An 18,029-nucleotide genomic window follows, 5' to 3' on the forward strand; every position below is an offset into this window, starting at 1 on the left:
CACGGGCGAGAGGTGTTGAATCCCTGGGTGCCGGGAGCCATTGTCTCGCTTCATTGCAATCCGGGTCTGTCCTGTTCCACGTCGTCATTTTCTGGCAAAATTTGAATGTGTGGTACCCGAAAGAGCGGTTAGAATAACAGGATCGACTAGGATGAGAAAGACTTTAAGATCAAGTCCAACTGTTACCTCAGGGCTGCCAAGTCCACCACTAAACTTGAGTCTCTAAGGGCCTCATCTACATGGTTTGTGTACACTTAAAATTATGGTGATTCTACTATTGCCCTGGGAAGCCTGTTCCAATGGCTGACCACTCTTTTGGTCACCTGTGTCCCCTGGTGCAGCTTGAGGCTGTTGCCTCTTGTCCTATAATTTGTTACCTGGGAGAAGAGACTGACCCCTACCTCACTACAACCTTCTGTCAGACAGTTATAGAGTGATAAGGTCCCCCCTGAGCCTTCTCCAAACTAAACCTCTTAGTTGCCTCAGCCATTCCCCATCACATTTGTGCTCCAGACCCTTCACCAGCTCCACTGCCTTTCTCTGGACCTGCTCCAACCCCTCAATGTCTCTCTTGTAGTGAGGGGCCCAGAACTGAACACAGGATTCAAGGTGCATCCTCCCCAGTGCCCAGTGCAGGGGGATGCTCACTGCTCTGGCCCTGCTGCCACACTATTGCTGGTACAGGCCAGGATGCTGTTGGCTTCTTGGCTGCCTGGGCACAAGCTGCTCATGTTCAGCTCCCTCAATCAGCACTCCCAGGTCCTTTTCCATAAGCACCTTTCCAGCCACTCTTCTGCAAGCCTGGAGCATTGCATGGGGCTGTTGTGGCTCAAGTGCAGCACCTAGCACTTTGCTTGTTGAACCTCGTCCCACTGGCCACAGCCCATGGATCCAGCCTGTCCAGATCCCTCTGCAGAGCCTCCTACCTGAGAGATCAGCACTCTCTCCCAACTTGGTGTCATCTGCAAATTTACTGAAAGTGCACTTGACACTCTCATCCAGATCAATAAGGTGTTAAACATATGGCCCTCATACTGAGCCCTGAGGATCACCACTAGTGACCAGTGGCCAACTAAATGTGACACCATTCACTGCCACTCTTTGGGCTCTGCCATTCAGCCAGTTTTGAACCCAGTGAAGAATACACCTATCCAGGCCATGAGCAGCCAGTTTCTCCAGGAAAATGCTGTGGGGGTACAGTATGTTATGAGGGAATGTTATCTTAATGAACAGTGATGGCTGTGGGAGCATAGGCCAGCCCCATGCAGTAGCAGCAGCAGCATTTGAGGGGGATCCTAAGGCTAAGTATGGCAGACTGTGCCTGGTCACGGCAACAAAGTGCTTGAGGCAGAGAAGCAATAAGAGTCGCATCAGGTGAAAAACTTGGAGAAGGTGTGACCTTTAAACACAGATGGGTGGATGAGGAGAGATATTGCGAGAGGGATAACTGATGACCTGTGTTTTCCCTGTTTTTTTGTTTGGTTTTTGGTTCCTCAGCAAAGGGTATTAGCACAACCTCCTACCAGAATGGGAAGAGTGCAAAGCTTGCTGTTGCCTTCCACCTTAACATTCCAGTTCCTCAGAATACTAAAAGAAATGAGATTTGTGATGGCATTCTCTAGAATGGTAATCGGGATGCATTGTATTTAGACACAATTGCAGGTGAAAGATATTTCACAATGATTTTGGTGATCATAGGCAGAGTGCTGATGTCACCAACCCGGAGGGGCAGCTTCAGTTTTGCAAGAAAATTGCCAATTCTTGCCACAGTGGGAGAGTTGTGCTTTATAGTAACCAAGGGTGTGCTTACATACCTTAACCCTAACCCCTTACTCCCACATGCTCAACCTTTTGCAATCAAACTTTACTCTTGCTGCCTTCAATTTCAGTTATAAAGATAATTTTCATCAACACAAAGAGCCATGAAGAAGCATGAGTAAAAAAGTTGCTACCTGGTGCATAAGCTGTCCAGTTTTCTGGTTCAGCTGCTTGGTGCATTCAAAAGTGGGTTAAATGCTTTGATCACAGAACCATCCCCACACAGAACAGTGGGAGCCCATCCTACTGACTGTACTGGGTGTCTGGCATTCCCTTTGTCTTTTTATATTTTATGTACTGGAATGTCATGAATAAAGCTAGAATTTGTGAATTTTATTCAAGAACTTTTATTAAATCGAAATGCGAACACCATTGCAAAGAGATTCTACGATGTCAAAGATTGAAAAGTCCATCAGAAAGCTACAGACCTCAGAACAATATTGATGTTACAAGTGAACTTGCTAACAGGTTTTATTTAAGCCAGCATTTTCAATATTAAGAACTTAAAAAAAGGTGTTTTAAAGCATTTTCCTGTAGATACACTTAGAAACAATGAAGAATTCCTGAGCAACTATGTTTATACCAGTATTCTGCAAACAATGTACACACTGCATATGAAATCTACCTTCTATAATTTTTAAATTTTAGAAATTTACAAAACATTGGATATGGATTATAGAATCATTGTGCTTCAAGTCATTCTGTTGCTACAGTGATGACACCTATGATACCTTGCTCCAGGCTGCATACAAATTTGGAAATTATAATGTAAAAAATGCCTAGCTTGTATCACAAGGCTAGCAATGAAATGGTTTGTGCAAATGGAAACAAGTTTGCTTCAAATATTGGATCATCTCTTTTTCTGATAGCAGATGCATATTATTCAGAGCATGGAATTTAATTTATAAACATGTTTCTTTGAGAGACCTGCTGGCACAGTTGAAGGCAAGGAAGTTCTACAGACTCTGACCTGCACTTAACTGCATGGCAGAAATTTGAACAAATACAATTAGTGGCTGCTGACACATTTTTTTCTTGACAGTACTTTTTCAGACCACCACCCTCAGTATTGCTGTATTTTACACAATGACTAAAAAAATCTGTGAAGCACAGTATAAAGATTTTAGAAGCCCAGGCACTGCTGAGTATCTCTGAGCCATACAATGCATATATGGAATTTAAGGTTGTGTTATTCTAGATGTTTTTGTAGTCAGAATAAAAAAATCAGATTAAATAAAAAAACAAGATGAAAAATAAACAACACTAAAGCAGCCCAGGAATGCTTTCTGAGTATAGCTGAGCAGTAGTTTCCTCTTCCTTTTGGAATGAAGGACACAGGGATGAGAATTAAGAATAATCTACAGCATTATGGATATTAAAAAATGCAATATGATATCATTATACTTCTGCATGTATTCTGCATGTAGAAAAATCTGCCTGTTCCTAGATATGTATTTTTCTGTTCTTCTGAAGGGGTATTTTCTACAAGTTGCTCCTACAAAGATTTCCAGGACCCTGTTAAAAAAGTGCTGTATGTCTAAAATTGACCACTGCAGTCTTTGTAGGAATCAAAGGTAAATCTTTCCATTTTCACTGATATCAAGATGAGGTGAAGGTATTCAGCAGCTCACAAAAGCAGACCGAAAAGCAGCATTGTCAAAAAAAAAAAAACCTAAATTAAATAATGATAAGATCTAAGATAAGCAGCATCACAAAGTAGAACAGGACATTAAACCTTCCAAAAATACAAGAACTTTTAACATACCAGCACTGCAAGAGGCCACAGAGCTAATTCATTTTTTTTTTCTCAATAACTTTTGACACATATAGTACTGTGTCTTAAAAACTTTGCTTAAATGGAAGAGATATATTTTAAGCCTAACTTGGCAATTTTCCATATTTATCACCAAGACAGGGACTTTCTGATTAAGGAAAATATTTGACAGACACATTGTCACAGGTGCAAACTATGCAATGCCCAGAAGTGCCAAGAGACAATTTAGTAGTACGCAAAAAAGCCTTTTCCTCTTGGAGCTTCTAGGTCATTACATTATCTTTAATAAATAAAAAGTAGAAGAATGCTTAAGAATGATAGACATATGTGAGAGACAATGTAAATGGATAAATACTCCTATCCATAGTTCTGATGAAAAATTGAAAGTTGTTTTTAAGAACAGTGTGGTACACTTTATTTCTCTGGATTTCTTCCTTAGGAATGTAGAAAAAGCAGATCAGGTAAGGGGTCTAACTCTTCAAGTATTCTGTTTGCCTGGGACCAGTGTCAGCTATATGGAAGAAAATCCTGTATCTGATAGAAAGTGAATGACCACTTCTCATGTATAGGACTTTTTCTGCTACTGTACAGTAGCTGATATGTAGTAGCCAATTTCAGTGTTTTATCAACTTTTTAGTATTTGATAAGCCTACACAATTTTTGTGGATTGTCTCAGGTAGCTGTGCATATTCCCTCTTTTGATATATAAGTATTTTCTTCTTTTTCCTCACAGTCTCATTTATTCTCTCTGTTCTACAGGTTCTTGTATTTTGTTACCTACTCTCTGTTTGATTCTTTTGCTTACATTTATCCTTCTCCCTCCCTCTCTTCTCAGCTGTACTCAAAATGCATGTCCACTTCCTCTGATTTCTCTAATTAACTATCTATGTACTATTCTATAGTGACTACACTAATCTTCCATTCTGCTATGTAGAGCAGCAGTTGCATCCCTCTTCCCATTTAGTGGTGGACTTGATAGTGCTACATTTACAGTTGGACTATGACCTTAAAGGTCTTTTCCAACCTGAATTATTCTACAACACTGTGAGCTTTAAGCTCTTTCTATCCCCATATATAATGTATTTCTATATTCCATTTATCTTTAATCTCCTGCTTAACATATATAGAAAATATTAAAAAATGCCCTTATTTGTTTCAAAATGGTTTTTAAGGCAGTACCATATGATTGTTCCAATCCGTGTAATTCAGTCCCATCTTTCCACACCCATGGGAAATGAAGTCTGAATTTAGTGAGGGTATGAGATAGTTGAGAGCATTGCTAATCTCCATTTTCACTCATGTAGGGTCAGAGTTTTGAAGATTTTCTCAGGAATTCAGCAGAAAGCAGGTCTTTCTAAATAGCAAGTACTGATAAATGCTTAGTTGCATTGCTCAGATCCAGAATGAGAGCATCTCTGACAACTCAGCTTATTCAGTCCCAGTGAGCTGGGCACACAGGCAGTGTGCCCCAGGAAAGGGACTAATGGTTGGTTGCCAAGCTGGTCAGTATGCCTTTCCCTGCAAGATGGAAATGACTCTTATTTTTTTCATATTAAAACAATTTCATTTTGCTGCACATCTCCAATATCCCATCCTAGTACTACCAGTGCAACACAAGTGATGATTCCATGACAAGCTGTGAGTAAACAAAAATAATTTGAAAATTACAAATGAGATTTTTGATTCACAATTTGACACACAAAGTACAATGTTTTTGTCTGCCTTTTCAAAGGGAGCAAAAAAAAATAAAGTGAGGTAGCAATTCTTTGAGAATATGATGCCTGATCTCTTGACACTTTTTCATTACATTTGTCTTTATGGCTTTATAGAAGATGTCTAATATCTATCAACTGGTTTAGATGACTTTGGTTTCCTTGCACAACACCTTGATATTGTTTACAGTTAATTTACAGGCTTCATGATGTGAACCCCATATATGCAATGCTTCAGAGATCACAAAAAAAAAATAAATCTGCGTATTAATTTTCAATACCTGCTGTTACTGCACTTTAAATACTTAAATGACATTTAAAGCAACTGTATATTTTCTAGCCATTTAAACATAGACACATAAATAGATATACTACAGAATTCACTGCTTTAACATAAATCAGTTATCATTACATATTTGGTTTACACTTTGTTTCCAAACACATATATGGTCTTACTAGAATTATATAAGGTCAGTTTACTACACTTTTGTAGTTACATTGTATCACCATAACCACTCTTCAAGCTGCATTTTATGTGACAGTTTTGTGAGCACATGTCCCACTTCGGTAAGTTGTATTTCTTTAGAAGTCATGAATACTACAGTGAAATACTAGAATTGCACATCAAATACACCTGCTAGAGAAAAAAGTCTAATAGAAAAGTTAAGAACTCGTATTTGTCAATAGTGAAGAAAAACTGTTAATAAAATTAGTCCAAGTCCAAAGGAAAGGTTACTAATTAAAAAAAATATGTATTTGATTTATGGATTTTATAAGATTAATTAGTTTGAAGAGCCTTTATGCCTTCTTTAAGGGCTTTTATACTGAGAAGTAATTAGCATTTGAAGTGATGCATGTATAAATTTGGCATTGAAAACACCATTCAAACTTTTCACAGAATTAATCCAAATGAGAAATTTGACTAATGGTGCAAGAGCTAGAGGGCTAACCCCTGTTTCTGGGGTAAATTTGGTTGTATGCTTCATTCCTCTCTTTGTTAAAAGAGGTATCAAGAGCATGTTATCCCCCACTGGTGCATCATAATTTTACAACAGTTGACTCTGTACAACTGCTGCAAAATCTCATGTAATCTATTTCCTAGTATTAAGCTTAAAAAGCTGCAAGCAAAAATCTTGTTGCAAATAGAAGGAAGTATTTGAACATCCAGAGGCCCATGCACTCAGCTGAAGGTTATTCTGATTTTACAGAACACTAATTTATTCTCTTCTTAATGTACTTTCAGATGTTAAAGGCCACTTTCAGAAGGTGTTGCTCCCACCTTGAGATTAACAAGGTGTTTTGGAAAATAAAAACAAATCCAATGGTAAAAGAATCAACCTGTACATTTGTTCAGCTTAAACAATTAAATATATTCATGAAAATTGTGTTCAAATTGTATTTGGCTAGCAAATCCCTTAAAAAGTTTAGCTACTCAGAGCAATGAGCACCTTTCTCACTCTGGCTGAATTTCCCTTTTCACAGAAAGCCATGACAATTTGGCGTATTGAGACATTAATCAGCAAAGGTGTGAGAGAATCTGCACCTCACCATGTAATCTGGGCTACAGCTATTTTGCAGCTTCTGTGCCAATTTATGGCAAAGCAAAATAACTCTTCTGTTCAGTCTTTCTTATGTGTGGATTACCAGAGGTACACATATAGATCACGACAGTTAGGCAGGACAAATCATACACTTAAAACCTGCTAAAAGTTGTGTCTCTGTGCCTCAGGTCCAAAGTAACTGATAAGACAGCAACAGCCTGCTGCTGACACTCTATACCATGCTTTCTTTGGTTTAAAACAGTTATCTGTGTTTTCCTATAAGAAATCCACTACATAAGGGAGATCTTTTGTCTATGCTTTGAGAAGATTCTGTTGCCTCTATGCATCACAGAAGGCCTGTAGCAGCATGCCTTTATGTGTAGCATCAGGTGTAGAAAATAGCTTGGGTCAGATACAGCTAGCTGTGTAAAGAAAGGAAACGTGTCTGATCTGGATCAGTTCTGTCCAATTCAGTTAGAAAAGTGAAGAGTCAGTGGAGCACTGTCAGAAAGAGTATGTTACCAGCGTACATACAAGTGCAGACTAATTTCTGCCCTGCAGAATATAAAACATTCCAGTTTTTACTGATAAACTGATAGGTTATTTTTTTCAGTACTTTTAGCATTTCTAGAAAATTTGTGAGATATACTACAAACAGTATATCTATAGTAAAATTGTCCTGTTAGCTATAGTTAAACAAAATTTTATGTTGATATGCTCTCTGGAATAGCCACTTCATGTGTTCAAGTGTTAAATAAGTGCCTGAATTAAGAATTTAGCGTACCTCCCAACACATTGAGGAGAGCACCTAGTCTGGTCAACCTCTGGAAGTGGGCAGTATGTTATCTGTACGGTGAACACAGGCTCTAAATTTGATGTCTGAAGTAAAAATTTCAGTGTACACTGACACTGTGTGTTTACAGACACACAGATAATTAGTTAAATTCTAAAGGCCTGGCAGTGGAAGGGCTAGATAGCTCAACCGATCTGTGCTGGAGCAGTTCCTTGGCATGAAGGTAAAAGGTGAGAATCTGATTTGCCAAATTAGATGTGGCCTTCAAAATCTGAAAGTCTCTTTGGCCTGGCTCTGCAGCATGTTAGCTGATACTGCAGGAAGGCTGGCTCAATGCATAAAATCATGAAAAGCTGAAGAAATGTAAAGCTGTTCAGGAAGGATAAGAACAGAAAAGAGCTCATCTATAGTAAATACACTTTCTTGCCCATGTACAGTACAATTTCCCTTACCTCACGTTTCCAGTTTCCCCTGAAGCTAGTGATACTGGCTAAATACTTGGCCCAGTTTTAATTAGTCATCACTTGGTCATACTTTCCTGGAGTAAATTAAACTTTTGTTTTCAGGAAAGAAGGACCACAGTAAGTTCAGAACCATTCCAGTATCATTTTGATTCTGCCTCAGTTACACAGATATGAGGAATCCTCACTGTTCTCATTGCTGCTCCGGGGACATATGTCCAGCCTTTCTTTCCTTATTCTTACTACAGCAGAGTTCTGACTCAGACTTTATGCCTCATATCTTTGACTTTGTAGGCTAGATTCCAAATTACTTTTTGTAAGTTCATAATGAAAAATCTGACTTCAAACTTTCCTTCCAAGTAAAGAAAGAAATGCAATGCCTAAGGATCACCATTGAACTCCTGATTGGCACTGGAGTACAAATTCAGTGGGAAAGAAGCTTTGATCTCAAATATAGATTCTATTTTAATTTTATAATTACAGATAAAAAATATTTGAAAGAAATAATTTGCAATTCAAATAGTAATACATTTGCAATATATTAGAAATATAGTTAAAAATGACTTAATATTCTTAATTAGTAGAAAGTTTAATTTTATGCTTTATATAGAAATTATAACTTTAGTTGTTACCGCTGTCTCAGGAGAAGGAAACAGAAAAGTTCCTAAGCAGTTAAATAGCATTGGGAAATTAAAAAATATTTTATTTGGGCTTTTTTTATTTAACGGTAATATAAAAATAGCCTTTAAAAATACATTGTTAAACATATGGGCTTTTACTAGAGTAGAATTGTGTATTATATACAGTAAGGCATATAATATTGTCCTGCTATTTTTTCATATTTGGTTTGATTGGACTAGGATATAAATGGGATGCAAATTTTCTGTCACATTGAACCAAAGTAAAAAAATATATTTAGAAGAATTTGTTATTTTACTGTAATTTGTTGAAAACATTCTCTTTTATGTATGATTTGTCATATATAAGAGCTCCTTTCTACTTCAGTATTGAGAAAAATGTAAAGAAAACTTTATCTAGTGACAGCATGCATTCAGAAGAAAATACAATTTAACTGATTGAGGAACTGCTTGGATCACTATGGTGTACTGACTGATCTGTAATGATTTTCATCTTTCATGAATCTGCAGCATTCCCTCAGATTTAATCAATTAATAGAAGATCTGGAGACCTGAATAATTAATTTACAATGTGTTTTTTCATAGCAGATAATATCAATTTCCTCATTTCTGTGTGTCAGAAACATGTATGAATGATCCAAGGTTCACTTCCATGGTTATTACCTCAACCCACGGTTTAGTTTCTTTTCTGTGTAATACACATAGGAGGCTACTTTTTTAAGGAACTCTTTGCTGTGTGTCTTTGCTTTACTGTACATACATACTGTGTATGTACTGTACAAACTACTAGTTATTTAAAGGGAGGCATAAAGGAAGATGGATCCATGTAGTCTGATCCATTGTCCTCTCTATTCATCTCACTTGGGGCTGTGGCAATGTAGCTGGTATCTGTTTCAGCTTCACTTTGCTGGACATTCTGAGGTGTTTCCACTGCAGGTTCTTGAGGCACAGACGTTTGCTGGTTGCATGCATCTGGCATTAATACTAGAATATTATGGTCCACAACTGTTGAGACCTTGGTATATTCTTTGCTGGTTCCTGGAACAGCATATTTTTCATTTTGTCCACTATTTTCTTTACATTTCAGTAATACTGCTGGGTCCATATCTTGTTTGACTTTGTGAACTTCTACATAGTCCATTAGTCTAGGATTCAAAAAAGGTGGCTGGTCATTGGGTCTGTTTTGTTTGACCTGTACTGTGGTTTGGTCAGTTTTGGAATGGAAATTCTCCATCTCTCCTCGATTTTCCAAGTTGTCACGGAGAGTTTCAGTGATAGGATATTGTGGCTGATGATTTTCTTCGTTTCCCACCAAAACTGGTGCAATGTTCATATTTGTGGCACTCAATGTTATTGTATGTGCATCTACTGTACTGTGGTAGGCAAACATAGGAGGCTGATTATTAGTTAACTGAGCTGGAGGCCATGTGGATGATCTTGGATTCTCATTGTTAACAGGGATTATTCTCTGTTCTGAGGCTAGACACAGAATTTCACAGCTTCCTTTTCCTCTGTTTTCTTGAACATTTCTTACGCCTTGTGTTTGAAGTGTTGATGGAAGGGCACGGGCACGGGACCCTTTGCATTTCTCAGAAAGCAAAGAAGGGCTATCACAGCTCCCTCGTCCTGAGTCACTGTCTGTTTCCTTGGGTGTCGTTTTTGTGTTTTTACTGGCATGACCATGGTCACGGCTTGGCATGAGTTGCTGTTCCTCACTGTCCTCTACCTCCAGATATTCTACCAGTAGTTCTTCACAGTCTGATGTTGGAGGGAAACCATGGCAACCAAGAGCACTCAATAATTCTTCAGATTTTCCTCTCTAAGGGCATAACAAGATACATTTTTTTCACTGTTAACCCTAGGATTTATCTGACTAGACCAACTGTGAACAGTCTACATATTTAATATGCAAAGACTTCAATAGTTATATCACTAGACCTATACTGGAGTTTGTATTGCTGCAGAAAATAGTGGAAGAACAGATTTCTTGAGTTCCCTCAGTGGGGAGACACAGTTCCAGAATTCGTGTTTCTAAAATGGAAGGACTTGGGAGCTTCTGGGAGGTACAGGTCTCATGGGTTTAACAAGAAGGAAATGGAGGAGAATGACAGAGCAGGTATGTCCTGTCTCCTCAGCACCACAAGAGACTGTGGAAAGTAACTTCCATAAGAACTGCTAGGAAGATCACACAGGCATTAGCTCTTGTGGTGTCCAAAGGAAAGTCACAAACTGTTCTTCAATACCCTCCTACTACTAGTGCCGGGCAAGACTCTCTCACCCATACTCTCTCCACAACCAGTCAGAAAATGTTGTTTATTTTTAACATTGACCAAATCAACTGAAGCTGTTTTATACTTTGTTATGGCAATTGTGCTTGCAAACACATACTTTAGGAAAGTAATGGTGAATTCTTTTGCTGCTATTAGTGATACTCACCTGTAAGAGATGTTTATCTATGCCTGTTATCTTTGGTCCTGGAACTGGAGGTAGGATAAAAGCTACCATTCTAAAAAAAAACAAACACACAAGGTGTAAGTATAGGCTCTGTCTTTGTTCTCCTATTCGTTCTTTTTATGTTTGACATTTTAAACACTTCTCCCATATCTGATGTCTCCCTGTTGGACCTCCATTTCCTGTCTACCTCTCAAGCCAGGTAATGTAGAGATGCAGTTACAGTTCACAACTTACACTTAGATGTATTTATAAGAAAAAGTACAAAAGTTATTCAACTGCAAAAATAACACTGCTAATGTCTTTTTTTGCTGTTCTTTGTCCCTTAATCTCCACTTCTCTAATGTCACTGAAGCTTCAAAACTGGCCAAGAAACAGCTATCTGGGGCATAGCTCAGGAGGACTAGTGGGCCTGGGTGTACATACTTGTCAACTCACTACTGCTATATAGGATTTATGATGAATGACTTCTGCTGGGTTTTCCATCAATGCTTTTATCTCTTTTACTCAGCCAGTAGTTTTGCAAGACTTGTAAAAAAAGTGATAATTTATGACATCTTTCTCTGATTTCAGAGCTGATTGAACTTTGTGTTCTAAGAAATTATTTGGGAACTGCCAAACAGGTGAGCAGAAAGATTATATAACCTTTGTTTTCTTTAGAAAATCAGGTCAAAACCAAAAGGTGTGTCTTCTACAGAGACAGGGATACTCCAGATTGTTTTTGCTGAATACTGACATGGCTATCCAAGATGGTCAGATCTAACAGGGACATGTATTTATCAACTGAGAATTTAGCCAGCTTTCCCGTAAGAACAGAAATACCTTGTTATCAGCTGCAAATTTAATGTCAAATACCTGTAACCTATTGGTTATAAGAGAACACAAAACCTATAGAAAATTGAATCAGAAGTTAGACTGAATTTTTGAAAAGGTTGCTGAGATTTTCAACTCCATGCAATTGTGAAATTGGTGACTTACCTGTACCCTTTTAAAATCATTATCCAGCTCATGATTAAACATATAAGAGATGACAAGACACCAACGACGATCCACACAACCATATCTTTTACTCTGTATTCTAAGAAACAAACAGAATTATTTAAAGATGCACATCTGCTGTATGCATAGTCAGCATGCAAAAAAAGTCTCATATTACTTTTATTTTAAAAATTGGTCCAAACTGCCAAATGTAGTATTGAATCTAGAGACCTTTACTAGCACAGGTGGATCTCAACAATCATTCTAGTGTCTGATAATGACTGTGCTTTTTATTAATAGCACTGTGCAGGAAATAAACTCTCTTGGAAAAATGATACAAAAACACACGAAGAGGGAAATTTTGTCACAGCCAGTTATAGCAACTGGGTTCAAATCCAATTACTCCAATACTGTAGTCATTTAATTATCAAATACATACCACACAATTAATTAAAAGGTGGGTTAAATTATCTAGGACTAGATATTTTTAAGGATTTCTATGGTAATATAGCACTTTTTACATTTAGGTATTTATTCCAATTTCATTCCAGACAAAAAGTAATTAAAAGCTGTTACTGTCTGAAGGCAGTCACTCTTTGTTGTCTGTGTACCAGTTTTAATGCAGTTACTGGTATTCTTTTGATTAAAAACTACCATCATGAGAACAAATGAAGCAATAAATAGGAAAGACATTGTTTAAATAGGTAAAGGAATTGACTTAACTTCTTAACTCCAAAAGGTAACAAAGGGAAAAGCTGACAGGGTAAGGTGCAGGGACACTGAGAATTCAGTTACTTAGCAATGGTCTTACCTGTCCTAGGCAAACTATGGGATGTCAATCTGCACAGGTGCCACAAACAGCTAACAGAGGTATTACGTGAACTTCCATGTAACAGCAATTACTGAAGGGATGCCTGGCCACTCACCAGTTGGGATTTGAATATACTTTTCTGGGCTCCATTCACTCCATGATCCATGGTGATCGGGTTTGCAATGAATCTGTATAATGTATGTCTTCCCAGTATTTAAACTAAACATTTTATACTGTGTTTGCTGTCCAACAAAAACAGTCTGGAAATTAAATAAAAATCATAAAATGCATATAAAATTGAGACATTTTTCTGTGAAAATCAGAGCTGGGTTTAAATCTTCATAATGAAGTTGGGAATATAGAACAAATCAGCATAGCTTCCTAGTAACTGTCATGGAGGCATAGACTAATGGTACATTTATTTTATTTCTGTAGTTCAGCTTTCTAACAATTCAGTGGGAATGAGATCTGCCTCTGGTATACTGTGCAAATTAAAGTACTACAAAAACACATCATGAGAATAGGGCAAATAGGGAGGAACTGTGGTAAAGGTGGGAACTATAGTGGTAAGTGGCAGGGAACAGAGATTGGGAAGAAAATAGAAAAGAAGGAATGTGGAGTTGGTGGTACTGCACAGGATGTTAAAAAGTGGTTCTTCAATGGCAAGGGGGTGGGAAGTTCAGTGGCAGGAAGGAGGAGATACAGAGATGTCTGGAAAGTACTGCAGCAGATAAGAAGGGGATGCAGCCAAATATAAATAGCTGTAGTATTTAGTTTGCTGCCCAGCTGCATGAGTTGCACATCCTGGCAGTATACAATTATTATGTGGCCATGACAACAATCATTTGTACAAATTTATATAGAATCATAAAATAGTTAGGGTTGGAAAGAACCTTACAGTCATCTAGTTCCAACCCCCTGCCATGGGCAGGGACACCTCACACTAAACCATGTCACCCAAAGTTTCATCCAACCTGGCCTTGAACACCGTCAAGGATGGAGCATTCACAACCTCCCCGGACAGCCCATTCCAGTGCCTCATCACCCTGACAGTAAAGAATTTCTTCCTTATATCCAATCTAAACTTCCCCTGTTCAAGTTTTATATGATTTTACATAATGTCAGTGAGCTTTCTGTTACCCAAGAAGTACACAATGTAGGTAAGAACAAGTTATCAAAAAGAATCCTGGCTAAATGAGAACAAACAAACTGTAATGCCAATACACTTAATATATAATGGCCACAATTAAAAATAAATATTTTGTCATCTGCTGTCACAGAACAGCATCTGAGATACCAATTATCTCATTAGGTAATTGCAGATTACACACAAGCACTTTTGAAAAATGATGAATTATTCACTGTGACTGCTTCATTACATTCAGGTGTGTGACCTGGCTGACAAAATCTAATTGACCAGAAGACACCATCTTGTGAAAACTTGCTACATCCTCACCTCCCATTCCTCTCCTTCTTGCAGCTTTAGTCGCAACTCATATTCAAGGGTAAGCCATCCAGATCTGACATCAGCCAGTGGGGGTGGAGACCATGTCAAGATTAGATATGGTTTTCTATTTACTGACTTTTTTAATTCCAAAGTTATATTCACAGGAGGATCTGGTTGTACTGTTAATATAAAAGAACTGTCAGTAAGAGTCTAAATTATTTTTTCCTTGCATAGTAGGAATATAAAATGGTGTGAGTGGTGAGTTGCCACTTCTGTTATACCTAGTCATTTAGAAATGGTGCTGGAATACAGGGATCAAGAGTTTCCTGATAAAGTAAGCATGGTTTTATAAATATAACTTAAAAACCAAAGAAGATTTCATATGTTGAGTTCATGTTGAGATTTGCCATAATCATTTATCACCTGAAATAATTTTTTCTTACATTACATTTATTGTTGCTTTTCCACACGACTGTTTCAAAGTTAACCTCTTCAGTGGTGTGTTATGAAAGCTGTGTTTTCCCATAATTGTATCAAAGTTGGCATATATATTTAGGAATGCTGAAAACACAGATGTAGCTGATGAAACCTGTACCACACCCCATCTTTTACATTCAGAAAACACAACAACATGATGCCTATATGCATATGTAAGGATATTTAAATATAAAACCAGTAATATTAAACCCCTGTCTATATTTCAAAAATAATCCAAAATGGAATGCAGGTTTTTTCTACAGTCAGGCTTGCAAATTCCTCAGTTCAGAGGTTAAGCTTGTGCATATTGTGCATGTATTTTATCACATACACAAAGCTTCATCAAGTAATCATGGCGTAGAGGTAAAATATAAAGCCTTTGCTCTAGCTGCCAGACTCCTGGAAGCCAGATCCTTTATAACAAAATATTTATTAATGATAATGTTCCATTCCTTTAGAAAAATACCTAAATCCTTGTCCACAGTCACTATGTGGAAAAAGTCTGAGAAAAGAGATTATCAGTACACTGCTATAAAAAACACTAATTCAGCTTCTCTTGGGTCTGGAAACTACTTTTAGGCAAATCATATGTAACTGTTATTAGTTAAAAGCTCAATTTGGTTTCAGTCACTGGCAAAGTGGAAGAAGATTTTAGCTGGATGATGTTTCTTAAGGCTTGACTGAAAGATAGAAAAACAATAAATTGTTATCTGGATGCGTTTTTAAAGCTTTTAGAATTTTTAGGTTTACTTTGAAAATAAAACAGAAAAGGGATTAATATTAATTCATTATTACACCATACTTCGTGGGGTGTGGGTGATTGTTAAGTTTAGGTATTTCTTTTGTGGCTTTGGTGTTGTTTATAGTTTGGGTGGAATATTGGTAGTCTTTGTATATTCTGTTTTCACTGGTGGCTGATCCTTTTTCTCAGTAAGCAAGACAAGATCTTATTTGTTCTCACAAGTTTTTAAGTTGGATATAACACTATACATGAGAAAAGATGGAATTAAAATTCTTGAATTAAAACACATATTCATGAATTATTTGGTTCCACAGGAATGCTTTTTATCTGTTACCTATGTAAGTCACATCCACATAATGAGGATCAGAGACGTTACTTCCCATTTCATTTGTTGCTTTCACAGTAATATTGTATATGGTCCAGAAAGAGGTGTGCTTTCTATCAAAATAGCATGAATTGGGGCCTGCGGTTCTGTAGTCTGGACATTCATAAACTTGTTCTTCTCTGAAATGAAAGAATCACAGTGATTAGACTGTGTGATTACAGAGACTGTAACACCTGATTGATTACTAGTAGTTCAGCATTATTTAGGGCTGGGTCAGGTTTTTCATGCCTGGCAATATAAAAAAATTGGAAAACTGTTTTCAAACTAAAGAGTCTTTGGACAATTCCAGAGACTGTAGTAAGCATTTTGCCCCCAAAATAAAGACTACAAAACTTGAAGGATTTAGGCTGTTACAGATGCAGCAGTGGGCTAATAGAGTGCAGCTCTTACTTTTCTGAATGCCATTACCCTTTGCATAGACCTTAAAATTTTCAGACAGCCAGCAGAAGTGATTGTGAAGTCTTTTAACCCATCTATTAAAAAAAAATAGTATTTCCAATGTACATTTCACACTTATGTGAGTTTTGCATTTTAATATGCTGTCAGAATCTATTTTGGTCTTTCATCACCTGTTCCTCAAAAACATCTACTTTGTACCTGTCCTCCAAATTCATTGCCAAGTTTCCCAAAGGGAGCAGGGATAGGAGAGAAAGTGGAGTGTGTAGTACTTGTTTTCAGGCTCCTCTAAGAGGCACAGTAACAAAAGAGAAAGTTGTGGATGTGGACCTCACAGGTTGCCCTTGCTGGCTGAACCAGTAGCTGTTTTGCACTAAGACCTGGCTTTCAGCTAACATGTACAGAGTTTAGCATCTAGTTGGGGTAGTGTAAGGGTGAGCAGTGCTGGGTGAACTAAAAATAGTTCACAGGACCCAAACAAAATATTGACTACTCCTTTAAAGTGTTTAGCACTTGATCTAAGTTCCAGGACCATGATTACAGCAGAAAAAAACAAGAGGCATTCATGACCTATGAATACTTGTGCAAAATAGACATTATCAGAAGATGAAAATCCTAGTATCTGATCATTTTGGAAAGTTTTACTTCGGGGGCTGTGTGGCTAACAGGAGTGCGCATGCTATGATGCTGTTGCTGGTACCATGGCACCTTTCAAGGCAGTCTGTCTTTTGAGGCAGAAGAATTCACTGAAATCCGAAAAACCTAGCATTATAGAGAGACCTTATTTCAACCTTTGTGCTATTCCAGAATATATCACTTGGACAAAACCATGTCCTATGGAAAATGACATCTCCTAAAAGCAAAACTGATCTGGATTAGTTTTCCAGGACCTTCCAATAAAATACTGAATAGTTGCACATAGCTTATTACCCTTCCTTGCTGTAAAGCAAAGTGTGGGTAATAGGATATCCTCCATTTGAAGCAGGTTTCCACCAACAAGTAAATGTTTCCTTTTCTGGAGAACGGCATTTTATTATTGTAGGTTTTTCAGGAGGTGACTGTCCTGTTAAAACATAAAGAAATGAACTGTTTAGTAAGATTAATGCATTGTGTCAGCTCTGAACTTACAAAGCAATGTCAAGCAGAGCACAGCAAAATACTTTTTTTTTTCTACAGGGAAAGAAAACTTTTGCTTCATATCAGCGTAGGAAAGGAAGAACGGTTCAGTGGTTAGGGCAGCAGCCTGCTACTTTGACCTGGATTCAGAATCCTTTCTCACTGTAGCTGTGCTGAGAAGTCATATTTTGGTTCCCTGGATTTACCTCTTCCCCGCCCTATCTGATAAGAGCTGCTCAGTTACTGTTACATCATGTTCTATAAATGGTTTAAAATACATTCTACTATTCAATCTGTTTTCAACAGAAACCATTTTTTCTTTAAAAATTGTGTTTTAAGATGCTTCTGATTGTTTAAAAAATATGCTGTCATTTGTTTTGGGTTTTACAGGAAAAAAAGAAAAAAAAGTGTTTGCCCATTTGTTTATGTCCTTTCCAGTAATTTCCTTTTGAAGTACCTATGTGGAGCTGACTTCAAAGATAGATACAA

General features: G+C 37.5%; 1 protein-coding gene across 1 annotated transcript in view; it reads right to left on the reverse strand.

Moving 5' to 3' along the window:
• Positions 1-8,778: 8,778 nt before the first annotated feature.
• Positions 8,779-18,029, reverse strand: part of PRLR (prolactin receptor) — a 151,122-nt gene continuing 141,871 nt past the window's right edge. Inside the window, exons 13-19 of the mRNA XM_034072969.1 lie at positions 17,355-17,487; positions 15,978-16,147; positions 14,434-14,603; positions 13,093-13,237; positions 12,167-12,266; positions 11,174-11,243; positions 8,779-10,556 (exon numbers count right to left, since the gene is read on the reverse strand). Coding sequence (XP_033928860.1) covers positions 9,528-10,556; positions 11,174-11,243; positions 12,167-12,266; positions 13,093-13,237; positions 14,434-14,603; positions 15,978-16,147; positions 17,355-17,487 — 1,817 coding nt within the window. The 3' untranslated portion in view covers positions 8,779-9,527. The remainder of the gene's footprint in view (positions 10,557-11,173; positions 11,244-12,166; positions 12,267-13,092; positions 13,238-14,433; positions 14,604-15,977; positions 16,148-17,354; positions 17,488-18,029) is intronic.

This window comes from Melopsittacus undulatus, chromosome Z (assembly GCF_012275295.1).
Source record: "Melopsittacus undulatus isolate bMelUnd1 chromosome Z, bMelUnd1.mat.Z, whole genome shotgun sequence".
Taxonomy (NCBI): domain Eukaryota; kingdom Metazoa; phylum Chordata; class Aves; order Psittaciformes; family Psittaculidae; genus Melopsittacus; species Melopsittacus undulatus.